At 41.8% G+C, this 20,081-nt stretch overlaps 1 protein-coding gene across 2 annotated transcripts in view; it reads left to right on the plus strand.

Annotated features, from left to right (window-relative positions):
* The window catches only part of syt9 (synaptotagmin 9), a 35,571-nt gene that overhangs the window by 5,888 nt on the left and 9,602 nt on the right, over positions 1-20,081 (plus strand). For both annotated transcript variants that reach the window (XM_022746248.1, XM_022746247.1), the window contains exons 2-4: positions 10,654-10,829; positions 11,775-11,992; positions 12,134-12,674. In XM_022746248.1, the coding sequence (XP_022601969.1) occupies positions 10,654-10,829; positions 11,775-11,992; positions 12,134-12,674 (935 nt within the window). The remainder of the gene's footprint in view (positions 1-10,653; positions 10,830-11,774; positions 11,993-12,133; positions 12,675-20,081) is intronic.

Raw genomic sequence — 20,081 nt, forward strand, 5'->3', positions numbered from 1 at the left:
TGCAGGAAAGTTTGCAGCGTTCTCTGATAAACTAATTCATCTTATCTTTCATTTGTCCTGCACTTTAAAAAATAAAAAAAAACACTGCAAAGATGATATTTTTATGTTTTAAGTGAAATTATTACTTACTTATTACTTATTACTGCATGGCCTCTATTTGTGTTATGGTTAAAATTTTTGGAGTCCCCTGGTTGTTCTTGGACTTAGATATGTATTCGACAACTCATCGTGTGCAATAATTAACACGCACCATCTGTGTAATATCCCTTATCTGCTGCTATCTGTTATATTTAATCTAATTGTACATAATATATCTATTATTTATCTTTTTTAAGTATTTGATATTGACATTTTGATGCGTTTTCTTTTCTTTGTACCGTCCACTTTGCTGCTGTAACACTGCAAACGTACCCACTGTGGGATTAATAAAGGACTATCTTTATAGACTTCCTGCCTTCCATTACAGACCGGGACCCGTTTGTGTGTTGAACACCTCTGGAGAGACGGTTCAAGGGTCTTTCTGGAGTTTTTAAAGGTCATCCTTTAGATCAGCTGCTTCCTGGACATCTTGTTTGCTTTATGACCTCATCGTCCAATGCAGCCCAGAAATGAGCGTGCCGGCATCTTTCCAGTTTTTGATTTCTCACAACTGTTTTCCTCTGTTGTTCTTCTTTCACGGAGCCGTTTGGAGTGTGAGTAGCAGTTTGGCATTTGCCAGCTTCGAGCCCAACACGATGATCAACATCGTTGTGTAGATTGGCTGCTTGTCTCTTCCGCTGATAAGTGAAGATGTCTTATGTCTCTTGATGAGCCTCTGGTAGAGCTGACAGAGAGATGCACCTTGGAATCACTTCTAAGCTCTGACGTCCATGTCTCAGAGTGGGAGACTGGCAGATGTAAGCAGTCTTTGAATGCTGCTCGTAACACAGCCTGTAGAGCTCTGCTGCTCTACTCACACACACACACACACACACACACACACACACACACACATCTGTAGGATTGTATTATGCCTGTTTCAACCTTTCACCACTGGCAACCAGTAGTTCTGCATTGATTTCAGCGATTGCATTTAGTTCTGCTCCCGGCCACTTCTCACATTTTTTTTGAAAGCCTTGTCGGCTACAGTGGGTCAAATGTTTACCTCCTCGCTTTACAAAATCTTATCCATCATTTAATCTGATATTGGTTCTTGTTATTCATTAAACAAGTGCAAACATCCTGGGGTTTTGCTTTCAGGAGAAATTCTGAAAGAAGTGAAACATGGACTCTGCTTTGAGATGAGAAATTAAAATCTAAAGTCCAGACTGCTCACTTGCTTGGTAGTTGCAGTAATTCAAATAAAATAATTTGTGCCTGTTGTAAGGGTTTGTGGGTGTTTGATTCGAGTTCAACAAACATTTCCTTTAACTGCAAACTGCAGAGCCGGGCATGTGTTCCAGGGAATTACATTTTCGCTGCTGATGATAATTGGGGCTTCGTACAAAATAAATGAGACAGAGTTTTGACAGACAGGGAGGGAGACCAGAAGGGAGTACGAAAACACGGGACACAATAATTCAGTAATTAGTGTGCTGACATGTATTCCCTTCCTGTCAGCGGAAAGATATCGCGCCTACAAACTGCCTTCAAATACGTTACAGACACGTCTACCGTGTGGCTCCAAGCTTTGTTTCAGCCACGCTAGAGGTGTGGCCCTACGATGCCACTACGATGGTTTTTGGGATCAGCAAAGTCACCTCCTGCCACTACAGCAACAGTAATGAGAGAGGCAGTGGCTGCTCCCACCCTTTTTTCAGCTTAGCCTCCTAAATGTCTGCGCACATCTCTGTACCATATACTGTTATTTTAAGGACTTTAATCCTTCTGGAAGATGTAGCTGAATGGATTTCCTCATTGCTGTTGTTATTGTGTAATTTTATTAGTTGCATCTTGAATGAAATACTGATGTAACTGTTCCCAAATGCAGCTGGTGGGATGTGCACTGCTACTTACTATCAATAATAAGTGCAACTCTGTGTGTAATACAGATTCAGCATTTTCTTCCATTATCTGGCTCTGCACAAATTTAACAAACATCATAAATATGATTTTTTTTTACATTAAAATCCAAACGTTATTTCCTGAGAAACCGCGATGTTAAGGAAAGTGATGAAAAAATAAAATTTAAAAACAGAAATTCATCCAGATCTGCACCAAAATCCAGTGGGTTCTTTTCTGTAGCCCATGCTCCTTCCCTCCATCAAGTTTGGTGCAAATCAGCTCCGTACTTTTTGCGTGATCTTGCTTAAACAAACAAACAGATGGACACAGCTGAAAACATAAGCTCCTTGGCAGAGGAGATAAAAGAGAAAGTCACTGTTTCAGGGATCTGAGCCTTTATCATATCAAAGAGTGTATTGGTGTAAAATGATAAAATAACCCACTGAATTAGCTGCTAGCAGTTCATGTGCTCACTCTAACCACATCTGAACGGAATATGAATCAATGGATTATTCGTGATACTGCTAAAATGATTATTAAGCATGATCTGAAGCTGTGAGAAGAATTTTTAAACTAATTTACAGATTTTTACACTGATTCCTGCTCTATTTGTACAATGTCTGTGTTCTGAGTTAGAACAGTTATACCCCCGAACACACTTTGAAAAGATTGCAAACTCTCTCTCTCTCTCTCTCTCAAAGGTTAATGACTAAGTTCTTCTTCTCTTCGTGCTTGAGAAGTCTCCCAGTCCCTGACAGGAGACAAACGTGATGGTGCGTCTGCATGTGTGAGAGAGAGTGCCTGTCACAATAACACACATGATGAATTAAACATGTGCAACTGGCAGGAACATTTAAATTTCATAGTTAGTGGAGTTGGCTCTTTTGCTGTTTCAGTTGCGACCTTTTGTGAGGTTCAATAGCAATAAGCCTTTCTGCGGTGTAGCTGGATAATCAGGCAGCTTAGAGCATGTTGTTGATTTACACAAGGCCTCATCAAAAGGAGATTTAGTCCGAATCAATAAAAGCAGCCATCTGTGTGTCTGTTCACTTTGGGGTTTTAAGCTTGATTCACTTCAGAGGCAGGAGAGTCCCTCGGCCTCGGCCTTCTATCAGGGAAATCCATTGGCATTGTTGGACTCTGAACTCTCCCACTGATGTGCTTCCTGCTGGCGACACATTCCCTGTGGCTTCAAAAGCTCAGCTGCTTTTATTTTGTATTTTCTACACAACAGCTGGTTGATAGTGTGTGTGTGTGTGTGTGTGTGTGTGTGTTATTGGTGATTGAAACAAGATGCTCTGCGGTGTTCTTCTCACACCTGAACCTATCATCAATGGCAGATCGATAAACCGTGTCCCCACCAGCAACGCCAGGTGTACAATAATCACGGTATGTTGACAATAACTCAGCCCTCAGTATGATATATATATATATACAATCATTAAATCTAATAACCCATAAATGTGCAGTAATTCCGATGTTTTAATTTCATCGTTTTTTTCAGTTAGAGTGAAATGGTATTGAGCTGATTTGGAACCAGTCTGATTATAGGTCGTACATTAACCATGACAATAATGTTTTGTGGAAAACTGACCCTTTTAAGCTAATGGACAATTTAATGACTATTCCATTGTTTAAACATTGTAAGAACAACAGTCACACCCTTAAATTAGAACATGAGGACGTATTTGGTTAATGTTAATGCTTGTGAAATGATGGTTAATTAATGTGGACATGTGTGTGTGTGTTTTTTTTGTACCAAAAGAGTCAAATGAGAAGCGAGTAAGAGCTTTTACAGCTTTACTGACCACTTAGGCTTTGATGTAAGTCACCACTAACACCTCAGTGTTGGACACTTTATACTTTATTCTGTCATCCATATTCACACAAACTCAAGCAACCCCACCACAGACAATTACACTAATCAAAACCCGTCTAACCTTTTTTAATTATAATTGTCGACTTCCTTTAGAGAGGAGTGAGCTCACTGATTATTGGAGCTCCTGAATCCAATTAACTGCCACCAGCTGTACGGGGATTTAGGCCTTGGTGCCTTGATTGCACCCTGCAAGAGGACATGAAAAGCGGAGACACCCTGTGGCTTTAGAAAAGGCTCTAACAAAAGGTAATTGAATGAAGCCACAGGCTCGTCTGGGCTGTTTTGCTCATTTTAAAAGCGAAACTTATCAAAGAAGGAGCAACAGTGTTTTCAACATTTAGTTTTTGACTCCGATATTTAAAAAAAGGAAGGTGGTTTGAAGGGAAAATGGTTCGCTTTGGATGCGAACAGGGTTAATGTAAAGAGAAATTACTAATATCCTGAGCTGTAATTTCATTTAGATACAGAAAAGCTTAATTCTGGGCGTGAAATATTTTCTATTTTTCATGAAACAAATGCATGAACTATTTGGCACATCAAAGCTTAGAGCTGCACAAGCTGCATACTCTCTATCTGTGCCAGCTGAGAACACAAGCCCCGTTCTGTGCCGGGACACAATCACACACACAGTCACACACACACACACACACACACACAATATATCATCTCTCCACCGCTTTCAGTTCCTCCCAGCTGGTGCCCAGTTCAGAGCCGCACACAGGAGAACCTGCCTCATTTCACCGAGGATAGCGCTGACTGTGCTCTAATTCTAATGAACATACTGCACAGCACGCATCACACTCCTTTGGTTTTTATTGTGCTATAATACATCAAATTTACTTCAAAAGAGATGTTACATGCAAATTATTTCGTTATTGAAAATAAGACTTAAAACAACTTAAAGCTGCTCGCACACGCTTCACACACGCTCATGCTTCACACACGCACGCCATAAGCCTTTGGCTACAGTTAGCAGAGGGCTAAACCATTAGCAACACAGTCACTCATCACCTGCTTTCTTGGTGAATCTACCTACACAACCAACCTCTACAACACACTGAGATATTACAGGACAATGAAGTTAGCGGCCAGGAAGTACAGCGAGTTCTCTCCATCACTGAAACGCTTCACCGATATTGACACATGTCCATCTGAAGGGACGTGCCTCTGCATTTGTATAACAGCCAATAGGAACGCTTTTGTCTCTCGGAAAAGACCTGTGATTGGCCAAAGTCTGAAAACTTTAGAGGCAAGACGAGGCGCAGACGTCTAGCCCGCCCTCAGACCATTAGAATTACAATTAGCTTTAAAGAAGGGTATATTTAAAATTTCAATACTAAATCCAGTTTGCATTACATACTGTGCGTGTGAAAGTTTTACATTTGCTCATAATATTCTTGATCTGTTATTGAGTTCTGATGTTTAGATTCCTTTTCGCTCCTCTGATTGATGGTGACTTTATCTGAGGCGTTTCTTTTCCCAAAAGTCATTGAGTTTTCTTCTCTCCTCATCCATCTCTAATAACATTATTCAGAACTCAAAGCTGCACCAATCAATATTTTAGCATCGACGACAGATCAAATGACGTGTGTGTGTGTTATGAAACTGGTCGCTCGTAGTGAGAAACCCAAAGAGAAACCACAGAGGAAGTTGGCGATTTGTTGGTGAACATAATGGGGCATTCAGCAGCTACAGAGACAAATATTTCCCTCAGAAGAAGGAGTGATGGTTTGTATTTATATTCATCAGATGGACGGACGCTAAGTTTGCTCAGTGTCTGCTGGTTGAGTGCTAACATGTTCTGTAGGAAGAGCTGCGTCATCTTCAAATGGTGCAGGTTTAATCACATTTAAAAGCTGGTGAAGTCTCGAAGAATGAAAGCTTCAGTAACACTCGACAGACCAACCGACAGATCCTAATGACACATTTTTCATAATACCCCGTCTGAAATATGCCACCCCTTCTTTAAAGTTGTCCTTGTTGCTAACATGCAGTAGCTGAGGCCAGATCCATTCACTGGATCTCACTGAATCACAGAGCAGAACTGTTGCTGTCTGCGGGCCGACGTGTTCAGTCACGCCGGCCGCACCCTGATAGTTGCCGCTGACAGCTGATGGCATCATGAATGAAAACATGAATTCAATTAGAATACATCCTGAGCGCACTACGTCCGTGTTTACAGCCATCTACTTTGCTGGAATAAGCCATTGATAGTTGTTGCTATGGATACCATTCAACACTAATCATCACCATCATCTTGAGCCATTAAACTGCATGTTGTACACTTTCAGTTGATGATTCTCTGTGTAGATCTTTACACTGGTCGTATAAACAGTGAGCTTCTGGAAGTATTCAGACCCTTCCTTCTACACTTTGACGTGTCGATAAAACTTATATATCAAATTAAAGTGGATTGAATTCACATTTCTGCCAATGAATGGTCTGAATACTTGTGTATTTAAGATATTTTATGTTTTGACCTTTAAATAAATTTCTAAAAATGTGTTTTCACCTCGTCTTAATGGGTTTTTTGTGCGTTTTTTTTTTTTTCCAGTTGGCAACAAATATTTATTTTCTATACTGAGTTAACTTTTTCTGAACTACTCAGTTCTCTGTACTGACATGGAGCTCAACACAACAGTTAATCTAACATTCAAAATGCACCTGGGAAATAATCTTTTTGAAGCCTGATCCATCCCTGGCGGTCCTCTGCAGATCTGTCCACACACCCAGCATTCATTTCATGCAGGAGGGACGTCTGATCATGAGCCTGGTGGTCATAAACAAATAAATAAAGTCCACCTCCATGTGGAAAACAGCTGCTCTGTCGGGATGAGGGATGGAGGGTAAGGTGAAAAAAGAAAAGTGACACTCTCTGACTGGAAGAGAAAATATTAACAAAATATTCTGGATTCTGCCTCAGTTTTCCTCTCTCCCCCGATCCTCTCCCTCACCTGGCTTTCATAGAGGTCATCAAAGAATGAAATGCAGCGCTCACTGTTGGATGGCCCTATCAGGGCTTTCTGCATTTTTACCAGCTGCAACAGCAGGGCTGGTATTGTGTTCACCTCTGTGTGTGGCTGTCATCATGGTACAATGTGGTCCTGGGGCGACATACTGTAACAGGAGCTACCTTATAGCTGGTTCTGCCACATATAGAGTCACGAAACTGCACAGGTGTGTGTTGAGATCTAAATGAAGGCTGAGTCTGTAGATAGGTGCGGTCGGGTCGGAACGTCAACGCAGCTGCTGTGATCCCATCGAAAGTTGGTCTCTAGTTATTCTGTCATTTATTCTAAGATGTAGACGTGGCAGTATGTAATAAAGTGTGGTCTGGTTTAAAGTCATTTTCTGTTTTTTAAGCTTTGAATGTAAATTCAACAGTTTTGAAAATAGTTTGAATCACTCACAAAACAGGCTGTAAGTGCACAGAGCTTTAGAGGTCATCGAGTTTCTGTGAGAAAACTCCTCGTGAATTTGAAAGACGAGAGAATGCATTTTCTGTCAAAGCAGTGACAGTGATCCATATGTAGCACCCGCCGCTCTACAGTACGCCTCAGATGCTGTAAGCTAACTGATGGGGTGGTTTAGGGTTCGTTTTGCATTAAGGTTGCTACCCCCGGAGTTTTACCTGTATTGAGTGCACTAATAGTACGAAAGAACTGTCCAGCACTGTCCGCTTGTGCCTATAAACTTATTGTAGTTTGATTAACTGACCCCAGACAACTTTAAGTTTGGAAACACAACAAAGAGTTGCCCTTTAAAGTTGACATTAAAAACCAAAAATATAAAAATATAGTCCATAAATATCACAAATTAGAACCCTTTAAAATAAATGCACAGAAGCCTAAATAAACAGTTCTTCAAAAATTAAACCAAAATTATATTTACATAAATAAGTAAATTACTTAGCCGAATATAAATATAATTGAAAAACTAGTCAAATAGCTCTAAAACACACACACACACACACACACACACACACACACACACACACACACACACAATAAAGTGGAAGAAATAAAACCGCTGCAGGCCTGGGTGATGCTCGGGGGTGGTGCGGCAGACAGAATCCTCTCCTCGGCGGACGCCCACGAAGAAGAACCAGTCAACACCAACGGCAGCGGAGACTCTCCGTCCTCGGGCGAACTCGGCCTTTCCCGGTCCGGCGCGCGGTTCTCTGACTTGCAGTTCACTTGTACCTGAACACGCACCTGCACAAACACTCGCCCCATTAAACTGTTTTAACGAGGAAACGTGTGCAGTCTAGTTTAGGTGGCGCGCTTCTCTTTCCTTGGCTTTCTCTCCTGCCTTCCCCCCTCTGACCTCCCACTTCCGCACCCCCTGCCAATCACCACAGGTGACACCATGTGTACTCTCGCGACACTTAACTTTTTACCATCAGTAACTACGATATCCCACATCACATTTAAACTCTTAGTTTATGACTGAAGTATCTTAATTTCTCACTCAGATTTGTCTCTTAATTAAAACAAATTTTACCTTCACTTTCATTTCTTAGGTTTCTAGGACTCTTCACATCTTCAGAAAAAATAAATACACATAGTTTACTGTGTGTGTGTGTGTGTGTGTGTGTGTGATCAATCAAAGACCTGTAGTTTCATGTTAAAGACTGTAAATTCATTTTCTTTTGAACTGAAGGCGTCCGTAAATGAGCTCCTCTCAGACAGGCCGAAGCGCTCTCCATTGTCCCATTAAGAGACTTTCTCATCTCTGTTAGCAGGAGAGACTAATAAACACCTAGGAAAACACTGTTCCAACCGCTGAAAAGACACAGTGACACTCCAAAAATTCAGACATCCCTTCTCTGTTTTGGGCCTGATTCAGAAGAAACCAGCAAGAAAAAGAAAGCTGGAGAAGCAGTGATGGAGAAGGATACGGAGAGCACAGTCATCCCTCTAACTCTTCCTCTCTGAAAGCATCTTACCTCAGCAGATAGTGTAAGCCAGGCTTTTAGTTGAGTTTGTGAAAGGCTGTTTCACGAGAAAGACGGATCCACTATCGACGAACACTATCTGTCCGACTACAACCCGCTATTAGCCGGCAGTTAAAGGGAGAAACTCTCTCCTCTGCTAATGGATAACAACACTGTTGTCCTTTGGTCTCAAATGTCTCTACATCATCCCTCGAGTGTGGTCATGGATACACAGTATGCATGGTCCAGACATAAGGAGAGAGAAAGACGAGCCCATAACATCTGTAAAGGAGAGAATGTGTAAATAGAAGCGCTTCATTTTTAACACCATAAAACGTTAGGTATTGTTCCTCCCTCAGCTCTCAAACTCAACTCTTCATGTCATTGACTCTACCTCCTCCAACATGTTGACATGACTGCATCACATCATCTCAGAACTCACTGTCACATTCATGAAACAAGTTTGAGATTGTTTTCTTTTGGCTTTAGCATTGTCATGCTGGAAGAAGCCATTAGAGGATGGTAAACTGAGGCCATAAAGGGATGCACACGGTCAGCAACAATTGTGATTAAGGAGCTCAAAGTGTGCCAAGAAAACATTCCCCCTCACCAAGACACCACCATTACCTTACCATCCGACCAGGCTACGTCCGGTGTTGGTGAGCCTGTGTCCACTGCAGTCTCAGATTTCTGCTCTTGGCTGAACAGGAGAGGAACCTGACGTGGTCCTCTGCTGTCGTAGCCCAGGTTTGACGTGTTGTGTCTCAGAAGCCTTTCTGCTCACCGCAGTAATAAAGGAGTGGTTATCTGAGTTCGCGTAGCCTTTTTCTGCGAGCTCCAACCAGCCTGTTCATTCTCCTGTGACCTCTCTCATCAACAAGGTATTTCCATCCACAGAACTGCAGCTTAATGGATGTTTTTCTGTTTTTCACACCGTTCTGAGTAAAAACTCTGGTCTGTCGTGTGTGAAAATCCCAGGAGATCAGCAGTTTCAGGAAACACTCAAACTAGCCCGTCTGGCACCAACAGTCAGATTACATTTTTACCCCAGGACTCTGCCAGTAGTTGTAATCAAAACAAGAGCAAAGCCCCGTCTGCCCTTTGACACTTTGGCATCTATTCAATTAATCGCTGAGCGTCGGAGCTGGAACTGACATCGATCAGATTGGCGACAGTGAACCAAAACAGTAACGTCTGTTTAAGTTTTGATCATATGCAAGTTAACATGTAGCCTACACCCCTTGTCACTGTGATAGGGATTGAAGTTTACTTGAGTTTGAACTAAAGTCTGGTGGTAGACATAAAGTAAAGACACCCAATCACATCTGAGGCTCGAGGTGACTTGTTTTGTTTTTCTCCTTTTGTTCACCGTCTTTGAGATGCTTTGCAAAGCTTGAGATGAAAAGAAAAATGAAAGTGACATACCTTCACAGAAAAAGAAAACAACAATTAACATACAAAAAGGATTCTGACAAACTCCCTGTAAACACTAGTCCCTAAAAAGCCGAATCGCTTTTTGTCTCCAGTGATTATTCTTTCTTCTTGAAGGCTGTTTAGAATTTTACTGCTGTTATGTTGCGTTTCAGCGCCTCATCATCAAGGTAATGAGTTCCTGTCTCTAATTGTTGATATAGTTGGATAATCCATGGGAGTAATTAATTTTTTTTTCTTTAACTTTTGCCTACAGTGAGGAAATGTTATTCTTTTTCCTTCTCATCTCGCATCCTGAACAAACACAGTCAGTCCTCCCAGGGGAGACAGGTTTGTCTCTGCCAGACTCTTTCACTGGCAAAGCTGTGCTCACTGTTCAATGAGTGTATGTCTCTCTCTCTCTCTCTCTCTCCTCCATCTCTAGATGTATCGGTGAGCCTGTTGTCCCTGCTGGTGACCACCTGTGGTCTGGCTCTCTTCAGCGTCTCCCTCTTTGTCTCATGGAAGCTGTGCTGGGTGCCACTGAGCGGCCGTTTCCTCCCGGATGTCCTCAAGGGGGCGCACTTCCTGGGAGGAGACCAGCAGCCCGTGCTCACAGAGGTAAAGACGAGGAAATGTTAACACCATCAAAAGTGCTGTTAACATTTAATTTGTTAGAAAACTAATTAATATTTTTGTAATAGAACTGAACATGATTTAAAGTTAAGTATTGATCCTTCAGATTATGTTTTTGCATTTTGCCTTCATTAGTTTACACAATAAAGATGCATTATTGTAGACGAAGGTTATCACATGCACTAAGGTCTCTAGAAAGTCCCCAGGATTGAACCTGGGTTGTTATGGTTATAGGGTTTACAGAGGGTGTAATCTCCTTTAAGAAATCAACAGCAGGGGAGGGGATGATACAATACGTCAATCAAACTGCGACTTTAGGACACAATTTACACCCGGCATTAACATGTGATAGATAAACTGAAACAACTCAGCGTACGGTTTAAATGCAGAACGCATTGTGATCACTGCTAGCTTAAGCTGCCCGTCAGAAGCTACATGAAGTAGTTGTGCCGATCCTCTAACTCTCAGCAGGAAAGTGAATAAGCCTATTTCCCCAAAATGTTGAACTCTTCTTTAGGGGATGTTACATCTGAGCTGCGATAACTGCACCACACAAAACTGCGACCATGGATGTGTGGCTGTGGCGCTACAGGAACAAGCCTGCAGCACACAATGTTTCGTGTAGTTAAAATCTCTCCAGTATAAAATGATAAGACAAAGGAGAGAGTGTTAAGAATTCAAACCCTGATGCGCTGACAGCATCTCCCCTTGCAGCCCAAACTTGGATTATTGTGACACTGAAAACTGCTTTTTATCTTTGTCATGACTCCAAAGCAGTATGGCTGCCAGAGCGTAGGTGATACAAAATAATAATAATAATTTCTCGTCTGCCCAGCTGTCTTAAAGAAAATTTCACCAAGGCACCATATATAAGTTAGCATTTCTGAAACAGTATTCGTAGTAATGTCAACACTGGTGTCTGTTGTGCAGGTGGACGGGGAGGAAAGGGAGTACAGCGAGGATGGCTGTGTGAAGGAGCCGTCAGGGCTGCCTTCAGCCGTGGCTGTCCCAGAGTCAACCCTAAAGATAAGCCACACGTCGCCTGACATCCCACTGGAGACCCAGACCAAGGTGGAGAAAAACCAGGTCCACACTCTGGCCAGGGACAGGGTCCAGAGACAGATTACTGAGCCTACCTCGTCTGTACGGTCAGCACACATCAATCCCTGAATCTACTGACAGTATAATACATCAGGAACACGGTGGTTTCAGCATTTGCCATCACAGCAACAAGAACTCAAGAGTAAAAAGGTTTTGAATGATTTCATGTGCTTCATCTTTTGTTACAGACACAACTCCATCCGTCGTCAGATGAACTTGTCCAATCCGGACTTCAACCCCGCTCAGTTCCAGCGCCAGGAGTCTCTGTCTGGTTTGGGCCGAATCAAACCGGAACTTTACAAGCAGCGTTCGGTGGACGCTGAAGACGGGCGTCACACCGACAGCTGCGGGCGTCTCAATTTCATCCTCAAGTTTGACTTTGACCTTGAGCAGCTGATTGTGAAGATCCACAAGGCCCAGGACCTTCCCGCCAAGGACTTCTCAGGGACCTCCGATCCGTACGTCAAGATCTACCTACTGCCCGACCGCAAAACCAAGCACCAGACCAAGGTGCACCGCAAGACACTCAACCCAGTGTTTGATGAGGTGTTTCTCTTTCCCGTGGCGTACGCTGAGCTGTCAGGCCGAAAGCTGCATTTCAGCGTGTACGACTTTGACAGGTTCTCGCGCCATGATTTGATAGGCCAAGTGGTGGTGGACAACTTCCTGGATCTTGCCGACTTTCCCCGGGAGACAAAACTGTGCCGAGACATACAATATGTAACCTCGGTGAGATACCAACTTTCATCCATTTCTTAATATTCTGTCACTGTCTTTCTCCTCTAAATGTCTTTGAAACTTTACATCATTTACATCACAGATTTTTGCAGCATATTTCCATTTCGTAGGTCGACAAGGGCAAAAGTATCTGCACCAGCCTAAATCACATGTCTTTTCCTCAGCCTGGCCAAAATCAAACAATCAAGAGAGCAAGAAACTCTGTAAAACCCTGTTACAACAGCAGCTGGAAGGAGATATGTCAGTGGACTTGTATCTCATTTCCCATCCAAGTGGAACTCATCTGTGGTTTCAAGAGGCAGAGACATAGAAATATACTTAGACTCAGTTAATGTTTAATGAAAGCAGTAGGAAACACTTGGGGGTAGTGACCCAGATCTACACTGACATAAGACAGGGGATGGATTGCCAGAGATACAGCGACATTGTCTATATTACATTATTCACTTGGATAAATCTAAAGTGTTGGTGCACTGAGTAACTCAGTAAGGGAGTCAGATCTTCCTAGTCAGGGAAATCCTCATGGTTTGCCTGTCTTGTTGAGTGAGGATTGCAGGCTTGTGTGGCTCCATTTGGGATAGAAATATACCTTTTTCTGGTTTATGAGCAGTTACAACAAGGCCAAGCAGGGAGACAGCACATTTATCAAGTCAGAGGACAGTGTATAGTGCTTTTGACTCTGATTACAATTACTTTGTGGAGAGAGAATTTACAGGATTATATAGTTTGTGCATGACGTGCAACATTTCAACCTAAGTCACATTTTCAAAAACTAAAACTACTAGCACAGGGTCAGACTGGGATAATAACAAACCATTTATACTGCAATACTTTTATTAGGAGCACAGTGTTTTTTGTTTAAAGCTTGACAGTGGTAAAGTACACAGAATATAGCTAATGAGATGTCGAAAACACAAGACGAGGTCAAAGCCAAGTATATGGCTGAACTGTGTCGTAGGCCATTAGCATTCTGCCTAGTGTCAGCCGGTTTCAGCCCTTCATCTATTTGCTTCTCTCCTATTCTCTGCCCCCCCCCCCCCCCCCCCCCCCCCCCCCCCCCCCACACCCATTCGGCTTTCGGCTGACCAATGGTGGAACTATGATCACTCAGTCAGTCAGTCAGCGACATTCACGATTATGTGGCCCTGCTGTGTTGCTCCAACCAAAAAATAAACCTCTCATCAGAGGTGTAGTGGGGTGTATATAAGAGGTCAAGACTCCAGTGAAACTTGCAGTATAGAGAATAACTTGGCCTGTGGTCTTCATCGTGGTCATCATCATTCAACATATTATAAACATACCAGCCAAGAGGTTTTTTTAGGTTTGCCTAACAATAGATACTGCCTCTTAAACAACACTTTACTAAGTGCTACATATGATCACTGAAGAATTAGAATTATAGAAGCACATAAATAAGGGATTTTTAAATATTTAAGAACATAAAAAACATCTCTATAAAAACTTAATATCTGAAAAATCCTCATTCATGCCTGCTGAAAAGAAGAAGCTCTTTCCATTAGTACAGTGGTTAAAAGGCTTTTTGTGTAGGGCAGTTAATGCAGCTTCCACACTTGAAATTGCTTTGAAGAGGATAAGATGTAAACGACTCTATCAGTGTCCGTCTCGCAGAGCAGAGCTGCAGCCAATCATGTTATATGTGATCTGTGGTTTTTACTGCACATGCTACTAGTTTGTGTCCTGCTTGCTTTTCCTTACGCCACACAGGTGAATTTAACCTGAGGAAATCTGGTCTGATCTAAGGACACCGCTGCACCACTGTCTCCCATATCCAAGTATCACTCTATTGCATACAGGGCAATGTTTTAATGCTTCGTAGTGGTGACTTTACATTCAATATGCTCTGCAAATATCCCAGCAACAAACATGCAAAAAGAGTGTTTGTTTTGTACCTGTCCTTTCCTCAGAGCTCTCACTGAACTGCTCCTCATGATCAACATGATGCTTTATTCCCTCTGATGAACTAGAAGCACTTCCTCCTTTGGTTGTGTGTGTGTGTATGTGTGTGTGTGTGTGTGTGTGTGTGTATTTGTTTGTTTGTTTGTTTGTTTGTACTACTAACAGTGTAATAGATCATTCAGCCTTGGAAAAGACTCGTTCCCTGGTGTCTAATCCTTTTATTACAAAATGCATTTGTGAACACAATAAGACCTTGTAAAAGAACAGATGCTCAACTTAGGTAGACAAGTGAGTCAACACCAAGGAGACAAGGTTCGGTGAAATTTTGCAGCTGTAAGCAATTTGCATAAAGAAATGAGGCCAGCTGTCTTAACTGCTCTCTTTGTGATACTGTTGGGATGGAGGAATGAGTTACATGTGTCCTTACAGAAACAACTCTGAGGTTGTATTATGCTTCACTTTCAGAATATCTTTGTATCTACTACATGGATTTATTCAAAGTTTCATTCATGCTTTTGTGGTTTTCAGACGGTATCCTTATAACTTGGGTCAGTTTTTAAACTTGTCCAGTTCTTTGGTTTATGATCAAATACCTGCAAAACTGATGCATTCCCATCAGCCTCAGATGTAACTTGTGTTTAGAGCTAATTATCAAATGTTAGCATGCTAACAAGCTAAACACCCATGTTGAATTATACCTGATAAACATCAGTATTTGTCATCGTGAGCATGTTCACATTTATCTCAAAGCACTGCAATGCTAAATGCTAATAAAATCCAACGCTAACACAATTGCAATGGATTCAACAAATGTTAAGGACCTATTATCAGTGTATATAAGCTTTACACTCACAATATGAAACTAAAGTTGTAGTAGTTGCACTATTACTGAATATATACAGTATTTATGAAGCTATGTCACTTGCCTCTGTTAGGAAACTCATAAAAAATTGTACAAAAGGACTTGAAATTCAGCGTATCACAGAGAGTGTTTCAGGAACCCGCCCCTGCTGTCTGGAGCGTGGCCACTGCTCCTCCTTGTTTTTGGGAGACGCTTTGAAACTTACATAGAGAACACAGCTGATGCTCATCAAGTAATTAGTTTCAAAGCCAGAAACTGATCTTTAGCTGGGTCAGCACTAAATCACTTCTGGCCTGTTATTATTATTAATTATTAACACACACACACACACACACTTATGTCGTTTGTTCACAAATATTGTTTTAACACCTTTCAGACTCTAACAGCATCTAAGCTAAATAAGGTCAGTATAAATGGGTTAGAAGCTCCTCTGTGGCGTCTGACTGGTGAACTATAGCTGTCCTGTCTCCTGAGTCCGACACTGAGGGGTCCACTCTCTAAATATAATCCCTTATTAATCATACATTTACCCATCATAGACTGCAATGAACAATGCAAACTACTGGACCTCTCCAGCTCAGGATATGTTGTGTTTACCTTGATCACCTCTGAAATACTTTTTCTTCCAAAGCAAAAAAAAAAGTTTTCACCAATTCACTTTTTTGTTACTTGAATAAATAACATGTGGAAGATAATATTTTAAAATAAATATTATACTTTGGTTCTTAAGGCTGATTGTAAATAATGTGAACAGGCATTTTTTTCTATTATTTTTGTAACAGATTAAAAATGTGTAATGTAGCTGATTAACATATTATAACTATAACTTGTGATATCAGTTTAGCCATCCACGTGTAAACACAATCCTCTGAGTGGAGAGAACTGTCATTATCTGCTTCTTCTCCCACTACATTTCATTAATATACAATATACAATTTGCAAAAGCAAATACGTTTTGAAGGAAACTTTATTTTGATTTCTATGATCATAATGAGGAAATGTTGTCAATTTATTTATTCTCCAAGTCGCAAATAATGTTGATACTGAACTTAGTGAGCACCACTTGAAGTGACTGCAGCATTATTAAACTATTCATGGTTATGTTTAGGTCCACAGTGACTTGAGACCAAAACCAGGATCCTTAACCAAAGTCCTTGTATGACAAAAACCACGGACGAGACTCTGGGTGTGAACCTCCATCATGACTTGTGGCCATCCTCATTCCTGTAGCATCAGCTCCTCCTCTGTCCCCTTCAGTCTTATATCAATACGTTTACATTGACAGGTGAATATATAAGATAACAGATCATTTGATTAAGCTATTTCCATTAAGTGTTTGATAATTAGATAACAGAGATGAGGACTCGAGTTTGTGACTTCACATCGACTCATCCTCAAAAGATTTGAGACTAAAATCCGGACTGGAGATTGGGGACTCGTCTCTGTTCACCCATTATTTTTTTGGGGGCAGATCCTGGATCATTTACTATGTCTTTGAAATTTTTTTTCTTTCTATGAAGTCCGGTGTATGTCGGGCAAGCGAGTGACTAATCGTGAGGCACTGGAAGATTCCTGGTGGGCCGTCGCGCTGGTTGCTGGACAGCGAGGGTGAGAGGGGGAGGGGGGGATGGAGATAGAGATGGATAGCGCTGTGTGCGGTAATCAGCCCAGTGGAGCAGGCCGCACTGTGGATCTGTGTGGCCGCCGTCTCCCTCGTGTCTTGGAGCGTCTCTATTAGAGAAGGCTAAAACTTAGAGGAAATGGGGACAGATGGTTGGTTTCAGGTGCAATTTTCACCTCAAGTACCAGAAGTAGTGAAGAAATAAGAAATATAATCTGTTTCTTGCAGTTTTTTTTTTTTTTTTACTCCTTTGCTTTTGCATTTGCTTCTTTTACAGTGAAACTGACCCCACCTTGTTTACAACATTTGACCGAGGCATTTACCATATGTGCAGATACAAAAGTGAACATTTGCTGTTTGCGTTTCTTTCACCTGATTTGTGTGTGTGTGTGTGTGTGTGTGTGTGTGTTAGTTAGTGTGTTTATTTCCCAGCATTTTGCATCTGTGAGGGAGATCTAAAGAAATTCCTCTCTCTCTCTCTCTCTCTCTCTCTCTCTCTCACTGGCCCCAGCAGAACTAGGTTACCTCCCTTGGGATTGGGGGGGTGGGGGGTGGGGGGACCGTGCACTGGTCCAGTCTCCAATCTGTGTGCATTAATCATGGCTGCCGGCACAGAACGAGCCTCTAGCCATCCCTGACCATATGCGCCGGACTGTAATGTACACGTATATTTCTGTGCTGCATGCTTATAGAAAAATAAATGAGGTTCACATTAAAAGGTCAGTCATTGGAGCATTCGCACAGCCCTTATATAGTCTACGCTGCTTGAACTTGTTACTATATATACAGTATGTAATCAAGCAAGTTGATTAGTGTGTTTACAGATTTAAAATTGACACATTCCTTTAGTGAGTTTGCCACGGTGAGATTCCTCTTCTGTGTGCATTCATGTTGAAGCTATAGAGTCTCACTCTTAATCCACACACCATTAATTACTGAAACTAAAATTAAAATCTTCCTCTGGAACCTGTATGTACCTCTGCTGGCTCAGACTGAATCTTGACTCTGCCCTGCGTCCGTCCTTCGCTCTGCAGTAGCATAATGCTTCTATAGCGCCACCTAAGAACAGCATGGCCCCACCCGTCAGAGCGGCAAAGTGTGCACACGCCCCAGAAAAAAATCCACAGCAGCGACACATGTGACAGCATATCCAGGCCGTCACCAACTACAGGACAACATCACCTGCTTGTGTCAGTGTCGCCTTCCTTCCTGATGCGCTCGACAACTTTTACTCTCGGTTTGAGACGCGAAACGATGACGACCCCTCCTCAGTACCCAGCGACGCTACTGGACTGATATGAGTTTTTTGTTTGCAGTTAGCTGTTAGCAGCTACAGTAGTGTAACAACTACAGCCCGATAGGTAGTAACTACATCAACAAACAGTCAATGGGCTAGAATCTCATTTTTCACAAAGACACATGGATGAATTTCCCTCTGGTGTTATAAGGCCTTTGTACCAGTTCAGGGGAAGCTTGTGTATTGGACATATGTCAAGAGATTCAATTTGCTTTTGGACATCTATCACATTATTACATGTGCGTTCCTGCCTTCTGTCTCCTCAGCTGAAGATCTTCTGGAGACAAAGACGATGAAGACTTTAAAGACACTGTTACCTGCAGCTCCTGCAGGGCGAGTCAATACTATCGACTGCAGTCTGGTTGGCCTGTAATTAGGACCTTGATAAATGGGGTCAGCATGTGTATACACAGTGTGAGTGTTTATGTGTTGTGTGTGTGTGTGTGTGTGTGGTTAATTCAGTAAAGGAGGTTCCCGTTTCCCAACATTGATAAATGGAGCCATATAACAAGCACTTGTCCTCCCATTTGCCCTTATTGACTACGTGAGAAATATGATTCTCCAGATGCTTACGGTCAATTGAGTCAGTGGGAGATCCTGGACATATTAGAGAGGTGAACAGGCATAGAACCTGTACACAGATGCGTACTCTGGTTTAGCTCTATCTTTCTTTAAAAACTGCAACCCAAAACTATTTTCAATTAAAAATATAAAATAATAATAATTGTGAACTATGAACTAATTAAATTTAATCTGTATGAACTGAACTTTTTGCCCACTTGCTCCTTTCTGCTGAAACCAATCTGATCTGATTATAATCGGTTTAAAAGCCCAATCAGAATAAAAATCCTCCATATAAAACACCTCAATCAGAGTAAACATTTCACCACACAATCAGTTGCAGTGCAGTAGTTTAAACGGATCAAAGGAAAAATTGTACCGTGTACTACTTTACCAAACCAAGGGTCGGCAAGTAAGTTTGGCCTCGGGCCAATTAACATGAGAAGCTCCAAAACATTAGCTCCTGTAAAGCAATGGAAGAGATTTCTAAGTAGTGACTGCAGGTTTAATGAGGTTCATCGTGACATTAGTTAAAGCATAGAAGCTGTAGATGCTTCTCAGCAGAGGGTTTTCCAATAATCACACTCACATTTCCAAATTAACAACTTTTGAAATGCTGACATCAGACTCTTTCTCTTTGGTACAAATGTCTACGTACAGTACGTTAAACAATAGATGCAAACCTAGGTTGAAGTGAGGAACATGCATGAGACAGACTTTTAAATTTGCAGTCTTGAAACATGTTTTCTCAAGGCTGCAGCCTATTCAGTCTCATCTGTACTTCAACCAATCAGCTAAAGCCAGGCAGTTTTTGTACTGACTCACTGTTTTTTACTGAGAGTTATGAAGGATCCTTCGGCCTAACCTGATTCTGCCAGAGTACATTCATCCATACAGCTAAAGTTCAGCCTGGGCAGTGATTTATTTACTTCCACCATGTTCACCCAGGCAGATATACTGTACTGTTGATTGGCCCTGGTGTAACAGGATCTCCGATGTTTAAGTGAGCTGAACAAATTCTCATGCCTGCTTTTTGTCCTCATGATACTAAGTCAGCTATTTGCAGTTTCCTTTAAAAGACCACAAAACCCACCATGCCGGTGCACACACTTGTTCATGACCTCGTGGGTGTGTGTCATA

Source organism: Seriola dumerili, unplaced genomic scaffold, assembly GCF_002260705.1.
Source record: "Seriola dumerili isolate Sdu_G_001 unplaced genomic scaffold, Sdu_1.0 BDQW01000097.1, whole genome shotgun sequence".
Taxonomy (NCBI): Eukaryota; Metazoa; Chordata; class Actinopteri; order Carangiformes; family Carangidae; genus Seriola; species Seriola dumerili.